The sequence below is a fragment of the Schistocerca cancellata genome, unplaced genomic scaffold (genome assembly GCF_023864275.1).
Source record: "Schistocerca cancellata isolate TAMUIC-IGC-003103 unplaced genomic scaffold, iqSchCanc2.1 HiC_scaffold_782, whole genome shotgun sequence".
In the NCBI taxonomy this organism is placed as follows: domain Eukaryota; kingdom Metazoa; phylum Arthropoda; class Insecta; order Orthoptera; family Acrididae; genus Schistocerca; species Schistocerca cancellata.
Genome location: NW_026046793.1, coordinates 3,394,519 through 3,405,926, shown reverse-complemented (window position 1 = coordinate 3,405,926; position 11,408 = coordinate 3,394,519). Strand labels below are relative to the sequence as shown.

General features: G+C 36.4%; 1 protein-coding gene across 2 annotated transcripts; it reads left to right on the top strand.

Moving 5' to 3' along the window:
* Positions 1–3,725: 3,725 nt before the first annotated feature.
* LOC126143141 (uncharacterized) lies at positions 3,726–10,580 on the top strand. Of its 2 annotated transcripts, none has more exons than XR_007529645.1 (4): positions 3,726–3,884; positions 8,744–8,895; positions 8,999–9,145; positions 9,266–10,580. XR_007529645.1 is itself a non-coding variant. In XM_049915351.1 (4 exons), exons 1-4 carry the CDS (start codon positions 6,572–6,574, stop codon positions 9,413–9,415), a joined length of 456 nt encoding a protein of 151 aa, XP_049771308.1. In that variant the 5' UTR covers positions 6,569–6,571; the 3' UTR covers positions 9,416–10,580. The 2 variants fall into 2 exon arrangements, 1 of the variants encoding a protein (XP_049771308.1); XM_049915351.1 differs by lacking the exon at positions 3,726–3,884 and adding an exon at positions 6,569–6,578.
* Positions 10,581–11,408: the final 828 nt, after the last annotated feature.

Sequence of the window (11,408 nt, the reverse complement as noted above, 5' to 3'; positions counted from 1 at the left end):
CACTCGCAAACCAAACTCCACACCGTCATGACGTGACACACCACAACACCCTTACGTCATGGGTCAAAGCCGACGCATGGGATCAATTTACAGTCCTCTGAAGCAACTAACATCAGTATGCTATGCAGTTTCAGTAACAATAATTCAATTGAGCAGTAGCTTACACATTAAAACAGATATTGGATTATCAATTCTGTCTTTATTTATGGAAAATATTCCAGGAAACAAATGTACTGAATATAGTAACAACATCTAAGCTGCAGTAAGAGGCTATAGACATTACAACAAAGTGGGAAGAGGACTCACTGTACTGAATTGTTTATACACAAAGGAATCTTTACTGTTCCAAGTGAATAGTTTGCAAACAATGTCCTACATAAAGAGATGGACAAGCACCAAAGAAGTAAGTCTTTACATGAACATGGAAACAGATGCAGCCACCAGTTACACCTCAGCAGGAAAAAAAATAAAATCTTGTGCTGTATAACAAAATAGAGTTATGCAATTAAGTGATCGAAGACAAACATGAAATATACACCTCCAGTAATACTGTACACTCAAAATTATTCATTAAATAGCAGTTTTGAAACTTCTGGATTACCTGAAATATGTAAATTATATAGACAACTGTACTATTATAACTACTATAACTGAGGGGCTTTTGCAATACATTCAATTGAATAGTGAAAAATGCTGTACAAACATGTAACAGAGCAAATATTTCAGACCTATTTATGTAACTGTGTGTACTTGGGCACATATTTATGACATACATACAACTTACATTGTCTACACGTGGATAAATATACAGTAGTCTAGAATAGTCAACCATCAGGTTCCCAAATCAGAAGACATCTGAATTCTCGGGTCTGCTCAGGCCAAATTCAAAACTGTTTGGTACAGTCAACATTACTTCACTCCTAAATCCAAGAAAGCTCTACAAATTAGGAGAAATAGTTAAGAAAAGTCAAATTTTAACCATGCTAGAAACAAGATTGCAAAGTGAGAATGCCACCACGTAGCACAGATTTTGGAAATTACAGACTATTCAAAAAGCAAAAAGGGCAAAATAACACAAATAAATATACCCCATGTGGTAGATTGTATGAACAGTTTCATAAGACATTCAGAGATCCATAATCAAAGTGAAGAACAAAATTAATGACAATTTACTTTGAATGTGCAAATAAAATTTAAACAGTAATTAATGTTAATCGGCCAAGGGGAGGGGGAACAGAAAAGTAAACATGCGATGGGGGGTGATAGAAAAATTAATCTCTAAAATTCCACAAAATCATGGGAAAATTTTGACAGAGTATTTTAATGATCAGTTAGTGCAAGAGAAAATGCAAGGAAATAATTTGTGACTTCCTTGCGCACAAATGGAACAAGCAAAATGGATACTTGTCTAACTGTGTAGAAATTGTAACCACAAAACTGTCAACACATTTCAAACAAAACAAAAAACACCTGACAAGAATTTAGGCGAAATCCGTACTGATCATATCACAATCTCATAGCCACATCACAAGGGGATTTTAAATATGTAGAAGTACACAAATGTCCAAATATTTACAGATCACTACCTAACCACAGTGAAACTAAATTTAAAGCCTCAAAAGTTCAGCAAACAGATACAGGTAATACCGAACATGATACTGATTAACTCCAAGCAATGCTATTAGCAAATGAACTCAAAACACAAGCACAAAACTCCAAAGAAATCTCAACAAACTTATCGAAACTACATAAACTCAAATTCCTCTACAAAGATGGAAAGAGACATCCATGGTGGAACAGACTGCGCAAGCAGTAAAATCTTGACAAAGAGCATTCAAATCATCAAATAATAAATTGAAAAAAAAAGTGCCATGCAACTCCAAGCAGCTTGAAAATTGAACCAAAAGACATTATGAGAAGTCATCTTCAGGCTTATAAAAAACAAGGATTCTTATATGAAACACTTAAAACAAATCTAAATGGATACCAGCCCCAAAAACTGTTTCATGAAAGACAGTGCACACTTGGCACATAACCAAGAAATAGATAATTTAAAAAACTTCCAAACTGCCCTAAACCCAAAGAAAGATTTCTATCAGAAATTCTAAAAACCAATTCAGATTCACAAGCATCAAATGAAGGGGAAATTGCTGAACAAGAGGTTAAAAATAAGCATTTGGTTAGGACAGAACCGTTGCATTAGTCCTACAAGCTCCCACAAAAATTTTAAAAGAAAATTTACAGTGATCATGCAAAATATCTGACAGAAAACCATACAAACTGGAAAACTGCACTGATACATCCACTACATAAAAAAGAACCATAACCGATAATACCTTTAGACGGGCCTTCAGTTTGTGCCATTCAAAATTGTCTTAGTGTACACACACACACACAACAACAACCTGAATTCAAATTCGGTGAACATCAGGAAAATTCCAGACCAAACGGATCTTGTCTGAAACAAATTTTAGCTATGAAACTAATTCTCACATCAAAATATTTATAATAAGAAAGTATCTTTATAGATTTTAAGAAAGCTTATTAGAAAAAGTAATCCGAAAGTGGCAAAAACTGAAATTACAGTTTAAAATTGATGAACCAATCAAATTCAAGAGTGATTCTCAACCCAAATATATATGTTAAACTATTCAGAGACAGCTTTCTGGCTAACAAGTGACATCCGTGACAAAAAAAATGCATATCAAAATACACAAAACTGAGGCACGACAATACAGCCACAAAACAAGTCTGTCTATATGGGACTGAAGGCACTGAAGAAATCCAATGTGAAAAACGAAAATAACATTTTTAGGTTGAAAACGCATTTAGGAATGAAAATACTGTACATAGAAATTGAACGGGCAGAAATTGCGCTTCAGGGTACTCTTCCTGGCACAAAAATCCAATGAGACCATTACAGTTTGATCCTATGAGCGCAAAAAGGAGCTATTCTGTAAGACAACGTAATACAAACAATAAGAAAAGGTAAAACTAAACCATAAAATGCCCCTAGTTGTACATGGCGTGGTCAAGTAGGTCCCAAACGTGATAATTATTATATTACATTAGGTTTTCGTTACAACAATGAAATGGAGTATTCAGCAGTAATCCAGCGAGAAAACGAAAAAATAGCACTATGGTTACAGGTGGCTGTCAGGAAAAGCGGATTTAATTGAATAGCTCAAACCTTCGCAATGTTTCGACTCTGTTGCCACTAGCTCACTGGATGTCACGCCGATTGCCTCTTTCAACTCGCGCAGTCGCGCACTCTTTCAAACGTCACAGTGTACAATTCGATTATCGACACTTGTTGTCGATTACACCAAGGTCGATTAAAAGTTAACCGAAAAAATAGGCCTTTCAAAAATTGTAATACACCACCCTCGTTTTAAGTTAAATGAGGGAATTAATCGCGATTAAAGTTAACTGAGGTTGTAGACTCGTTTACCTTGAATTCATCGCAGTTGAAAGTGAAACGAGGTAAGCAAGTGCCCGCCGTATGAAGGTGGCAGCCCGTTTTGATGTTTTATGGGCCAGTTGTATAATCTTGGGCTGTTTTTTTTCCTTTATTGTCTTGGGCTGTAAATCCGGGAAGCCTAACAGACACATCATTGTGGTCCAAAACCACTCGGAAGTGACGTCGAAATGACGTATACATAAACGCGCTGCACACTTGTCGACTGATCGAGATCTGTGGTCGAATCGAGTTAGCGGGAAAAGCGTCTGCTTTGTTCTTCACTGTCATACTGCCCGTGTATCTTGAGTGGTTGTGTTTTCGCTATCGAGCAAAATGTCTCAGGTGTATGAAAACATCTTTCGTGACGCTCTGAAAGATTTCAGAGGATGGCTTGATTTCAGGCTATTGTAATTCGTTGGAGGAGGTAATAATAATTTTATGTTAGAATTGGCTGGCAAAAATATGCGCCTTTAGAGACATTAGGAACTCTAGAAAATAACTTTTTTCTGCTGCCAGTTAAGATTTCATTTTAATAAATTTTATATGTCGCTTTCCGCGATCTGATTCCAATTTTTATGTGAGTTTTTTATGTATTATGCAATTTTTTATTTGTTTTCGTTGTGAGGTTCTGCATTGTTACATTACCTTTACTGTAACATATACGCGTGGAATATTGTAATTAATGATCGCTGTTTAGGAAGTTAATGGCAACTTTGTTTCAAAATTCGCCGTTTCTGAGTTCGTCATCAATGTATTATAGTAAGAGAAACTGAACATTGCAGCAGCTCAAGCGCATACGTCGTCTCGAGTAAATGGCATAATTTAGAAGACACACACATGAAAATGGGACTCAGGGTCTGGGAACAGTCATGCAAAAGGAAAATAAAAAGCAGTATATTTGCAGCTAATGTCATTGCCAGAGCGTGGGCTCTGTATTCCACATAAAAGTATCCTGCATTTTCCCAGGAATTTTACATAGTTCTATCTAATTGCAGTATCAGCTCCAGTGCATAATTGCACAAATCCATTACTCCTGTTTTCTTTGTGCTGGCACTGAGCTGAATTTCATTGAGGTACTGAATTCAGAGATTAGCTAGAATACTGTCTATGCAGGGATATGGAGCTCTGTAATTCAAATGACTGTAAGATCCTTAGTTTCTCACCAAAGTTTCAGCAAGGTCAGTGACATCAGCTATGAAACAACTTTTTTCCTCAATAGCACTGTAATGAATGCCACTTTATGCAAATGTTGCAACATGACCATGTTTGGCCTCCGTACTGAATTCTGAGCAAAGGTGTATTGTTGATGGATGCTGAGTGAGAGCTTTTTGTTCAGGATACCATTGCTCAGTAATAACTGTCCGCTTAATTAATACATGTTACAATGTTTCAATTATTACCACTGCTTAGGTGGCTGCTTAAGTATGTGTGGATAATGTTGGAACTCTATTGGGATTGCTGGATTATATTTGTAGACAAAGTCTGTCAGGATCTAAAATTTTCTCTGCACCACACTGAAATTTTGATAACGTAAGCTGTTTTAGTCTTTAGAAATGCTCGTTGGTGAATATGGGTCCTCATAGGGTATAGAACATTGACACTTTGAAGCCCTCAAAGTTAAACTTCTCTCTTACAGGTGTTCTTTCACATCTACACTCTTTTCTTATTGCCCTGCTAGATTTTATTTTAATTTCTTCTATTGATCTGGCTTTTACTGGAGATGATGTTGATGGGAGTGAGTTATTAAGTCATTTATTTATTTTTGTTAGTTTTTCCTCTCACAACATAGTACTTGGGATGAGGCAAAATGTCTTCTGGAGATATTATCTCAGTTCTTCTGCTGGATAGACTTCTCGAGGAGGAGAAATGTTGAGGTCTGCATCTATAACCTTGTCAGGAATACCAATAGTAGAAATAGATGGCAAATTATTTTTAAGTTTGGAGTGTATCAGTCAAATAAGCCTTAAGTGATGTATTATTTCTGTTGGTGATAAGGAGGAATTCTGGCTAACCAGCCCAGATCGTGATTGATTTTGCTCTTTTGTCATTAGATAATTTCCTGTATCATACAATAACTTAAGTAAGACTTCAAGACAAGAAGTCGTAGCTTATGGCTTGTATGATGTGGGAGAGTATGCAAAATTATGCTGTTTTTTTCATATGATGATTATGCAGAATCATAAGTTGTGGTCTTTGAGGGGAGTGTGTTATGTACGTAATGGAAGTTTCATGAATTCTGTGAGCAATTCATCGTATCATGCTCTCTTTCCCAGGTCTTTGTCACAGATTTCAATCCCTTTGCAAATTAATGTGCCAAGATGCTTGCAGATTTTGTGATTAAGCTTAATGGATGTTGTATTGAAGTAATGTAGGCAGAGGTCTTCCACTTTTGTTAAGAGTTTGACAGCTGAAAACTGATATTTTTCAATTGTAGGAGAGAAATCTTTTTGTAATTTTTACAAAAACTTTTTCATGGATGTATTAACCAGTTTCAACTTTCATCAGTTGTACTGGATAGTTTTGATTGGTGATTGTCTTATTCTTAGTATATAAAACCTGGAATTCATAGTATGCATAATTATTATGCTTAATAAAGCTTTTGTTGACATAAGGCTAGGCGTGCTTGAAATGAGGTTAACTGAAGCACTGATCAGTTAACCCCAAAACTAGGTCATTAAACTTCATGTGCACTTGGAAAATATTTTTCATCATCATAATCACAACTGAAAGAACATTTTATGATCACAATTTTAACTGAAGTCAACAGTAACATAATTTGTGGTCAGTGAATAACAATGGAATAAAAGCAAAAGAGCAGACAAATGAACTCCCAATTTTGTTAACTCATCCATGGTTAATAACAACACTTACTTTAGCTGTCAAAAACATCAGATGTGATGAACGGCTGTGTACATTAAATAACTGAATTTTGTAAAGCCTAAAATTTCCCTCTTCATTCATGTTTCCCAGTTAACCTTCAGTGTAGTTACCCTCAGTTTATGCTACTGGTCACTTTATTCTCAGGTGGAAACACTTCTCAATCAGCTGAAAACTGTGGGGTTTTCATAATGTGTGAGAAGTAGTCGTTATAAAGAGCCATCTTCAGATGTTATGAAAAGTAAGTGAACTGCTGCATTAATTACTTTCTGTGGTTTACCATTTTAGTTCATATATGTATACTTGAAGGAAGAACTTAGTTTGCTGGAATTAGGGATAGTATATATACTTTAAATGGATATTTCTTTCTAAGCTGCACTAACAATTGATGGAATTGACTTTTTGTTATCGTTAATAGTTGTTGTGATATGCGAGGCAGAATTGTATTAATCATTTTCCTCTGTGTTGACTTGTTTGTCATTTATCCATTTTCACAGCCATACATTCAGTAATTTTTACACACTTGCATTTGATAATAGGCTGATTAAAATTATTAGTTGGTTTACAATTCCTGTTGGAGCTGGTTTCCTCCAGAGTGCTGAATGCGTCAGGTCCAAACAATCTCTGTTCGCCATTTCCTGACTGCCACAACAGCTGATCAATCCACTTCCATTTTCTTGTCTGACTTCCTTTCTTGATGTGTTTGAACGCCATGCAATCATTTGCTGCCTACAACCAGATTGGCCTTAAACATTTTAAGACAGTAGGCATAACTACGTATCCTTACAATATCTTTATGGTGCTAGAGCTAGCTTTAGCATCGTAACATAATGTGAAAGGCTGATCTGGTTGAAGGCAGCACATGATCGTTGGGACCAAATAATCTTACATTAGTGTAATGTAGAGTGGTGGCATAGTGCAACAGATAAGAAACATTCCTGATCCATATAAAGTTGTGGATTTGAGTTTTGACAGATTCTTTGATATTTTTTATACCAATATATTATCAAAATTACTTCATTATTTTTATTCAGTTAATAGGTTTGGATGCAGTTTTATTTCTAACACTCTGCTGTGTCATTTTTGACATTGTATTTACTTTTTAATTCCTTATATTTCTTCTTCATATCATTATTTCATTTGAAATCAGCTTGTCACCTATAACATGTAACTGAATAAAAACCAGGACTGCTCATCAGTTGGTAATTTGGCAGTCCATGCAGCTTGTGTGAGGACAGTTTCAGGTGCCATAATTAATTAAAGGAAGAAATTAGTTTGCTTTTAGCACTGAAATACAATTTTTTTCCCCTTGAGTTTGCTTATAGAGAATAGCTTCAGCTAGTTTCCTGCCACATGCTTAGTGTTGGGTGTTTCACCGTCAAGCCAGGCCAGGCAACAGCATTAGGTGTGAGGCTCTGCTGCGACTGCCCGTGGTCAGTGTATTAATTGTTGTGAACAAAGTATGATTAACAGTTCTTCTGTAGAATGCTGACAGCCATTTTCTAGGATATATTGCACATCATGTTGCGGTTAGGTTATCAAACGAGTTTAAATTCTGGGCTATAAAATGTCGTATCTGCCACAGTTATGCCATTGGTCACTCCAAAACCAGTTGCCAGCAGAGCATGTCATATTCATGTTATTTCATAATGGCCACTTCCAACACTGCACAGAGTTACATGTATACATCTCCCATCCTTTTGTAACCCCACCTGTGCTCTGCCTCTACTGAGCTAAACCTACTTTTTTTAACACGAAAATTAAATTGAACAGCACTTGCTGAGTGACCTGCTCTGTTTGTTGCCTATAATACAGCAGCAGCCGGTGTGCTAACACTTCAGCAACAAGTGACAGATGCCAACTAACAAATAATTTTAATGAATCTATACTGCTGTGTTCATGTTGAAATAGTTTCTATGGTTTTCGATAATTGTGGTGTTGATATGTAAAACAGTAGTCAGCTCATTGAACCTATTGACAGGCATGTTTAGCTTTGTCTTCCTAGTTACATTTATTTTTTGTAATTCCACATTTATAGTAATTACATTTTTCTACATAAGTGTTCTTCACATCTCCTTTGTTTACAAAGAATATTAATTCCACATTTATTGGAACCACAATAAAGCACTTAAGTTGCCCAAAATCAGTATGGTATCCTCATTGCACATGGCAGTCAGTTCCATTTCTTTGCTAGATACAATAGGTGTGACATCCTGTAAAATTTTGCTCCAGTACTATGTAAAGTAGACAATCTGCTTCCATCAGTTTAGAACTTTGACAATACCTATCAAATGAATGAAATGTTTTCTCACATTGTATTTAGTTAATTAGCAATAACATATGTGAATTATTTAACAATAACAATGTTTGTGTTTTTGTCTGTGAGAAATATATTAACTGTTCCAGGTAAAACAAAGCATTTCTTCAAGCAAATGCAGGAACATGTCCCTATCCCCTTTTTTGGTTGTGCATTTGCAGTGGAGAGTGTGTGGTCAAGGCACTGTGTTTTGGGGCCGAAATACTATAAAAGTAAAGAGTCTAGTGTACCTGAGCACTTGGTAATATCATGCTGTGTTAAGATAGACTTACTTTCCATAAAACAAGTTCGTTACAGGGAAAGTTTATTAAATAAATTTTATAGTAGTTCTTTACCCTCTTTAGGAAGACCATGTGACTCCTCGTAAGAGATTGAGGATCATGGATACTGGAAAATCCAACTGCCCAACAACTTTAAATATGAAGTGTATAAGGGTGTATCCTGATTACAGTATGCACTCAGCAACTGAACACAGGGATACCAAGGCAAAAGTAAGTATCCAGTTTGGGTTCTGCTTGGAGAAAATTTTACATGATCAGTTGACAGTATACTTTAAAATCTATTGTTTTTAATGCTCTTAATTAAATAATTGATACATTTTTGTCTTACAGGTTCTTGCAAGTCTACAGAAAGATTTGGCATTGCCATGCCCGCCGAAGGGCTACCTACGTTATTATTTGACTGCTTCTCCAGCAAGTGCGCACACACACATGCTACTGAAAGTGTTGAAGCAAGTGGGTACATACATCCTTCACTTGTAAAGGAAATCAAAAACTTAGTAACTCAGTGGAATGACATCTCTCAAAGTCATTAAGTTGGCTCTAGATAGATTTGTTGAAATCAATTTCATTGGGACACACATACCAGGTCAAATGAATACTACCTTTTACCCCACAGAGAAAACTATTTACAGTCACATTTATCGGACCCTTTATAGTACGAATAAAGTATTGTTTGACGAGACTAGACTGCAGAATCAGGTTGATGAGTGGCACAAAGACTCGAGCAATCACATGATTTATTATAGGCATTGTATGGAAGCCAATGGAGAAGTGAAACCATTACTTTTTTGCTATCAGAGCAGTTGGCAGAGAGATCTTTTGAAGAAGTATGGGGGTAGTTGTTTGTTAGATGCAACATACAAAACATCATATGATATTCCTTTATTTTTTATAGCTGTGAAGAGTAATGTGGGCTATTTGGTTGTCGGTTTTTTTCATTCAGATTGAAAATGCAAGATCCATTCATGAAGCACTAGACATTTTCAAGGACTGGAACAAGGATTGGAATCCCCTCTATTGGGTTACCGATTTCTCGGAGTCGGAGATAAATGCAATTGAGCAAGCATTCCCTCAGACAAAAGTTTACTTGTGCCTTTTCCATCCAAAACAGGCATGGGGAAGATGGTTGAAAAAAAGGATAATCTACGTGTACCAAATGACATGAAGAGATTTCTGGACATGTGGCAAGAAATTTCAGAATCATCAACAGAGAGAGAATTTAGAGATCACGTAGAAGAGTTGCGAACGCACGAGGTTTCTCGGAGAAACGAGCGTGCGTGGCCATACTTTCAACAGCAGTGGCTAACGGTATGTGAAAGATGGGTGAAAGCGTATGAGGACAAGGGCAGATTTGCAACCATTGACACTACAAATGGAGTTGAAGCCATGAACAAGGTTGTAAAACATTTTTTCCTTAAACACAATTCAGACAGGACTTTAACTGGGGTTACTAAGGTTATAATAAACCAGTTTCTTCCAAGCCTAATTAGAAAGTACTGTCTGCAGAATTCTGCCATCAAAGCTTATAACAAAGATGTTCCACTGTTTTTGCATAAAAAACAAACAAGTTTGTGAAACATGTCATGCAGCGATATGAATCAGCGAAAGTTGAGTTAACTGCAAAATCAGTGAGTGGGAGATTGGATGGTTCATTTTGTGGGGAGAGTGCAAAGTCCAAAAAGTGTAGTTATGTTGTAAACTTTGATATACCAGATTGCAAATGTGTAGATTTTCGGAGATATAAATACCCATGCAAGCACTTCTGTGCAATCTTTATTTTTTACCCAGAGTGGGGTTTTGATAAAATGCCAGAAAGTTATGAGACTAGTCCATTAATCTGTCTTGATGAAATGTATGGTGTGGGCTTTAGAAGTGGCTCTTTAGTAATTTCATGCGAAGGTAGTAGTACTGATGAAGCAGCTGAGGAGGCTGTCAAGGCAGCAAATACAGATGGTCTTGTTCAAACCCAGAATATTTCTTCGCAGCAGTTTGAAGCGAGGGAGCTGTGTAAACAGATTTATAATCTCACATACAACTGCAGCAACAGCGAAACATTACAAAAAGTACTTGAATCACTGAGCAACTGTGTGCAAGATTTGCAATTAGCAAATCCTGAAGTTGGTGGTCTCCCATTAGTAGTGCCATCAACTTCCAAACAATAGTGAAGAACGATGCCAAAAGCCTTAAGAGATCTGTCTTAAACACATTATAACTTTCCATTTGAAGGGTAAGAAATGATGGTTTATTTGGATTTTAGATAGCTCTTTGTCTATGTAAAATACGAATAAGCTCCGTCATTTCTGATCCTCGAGATGGAATGCTATGAGGTCTTTATGTTGGTCTCTGCTTTTAAACTTTGTTGCACATTTGAATTTCGAAGTAGCAATAGATAAAATATTATAAAAAGGATAGTTGCTACATTTGTGTGTGTGTGTGTGTGTGTGTTTGTGAGTGAGTGTGCGCGCGCGCGCGC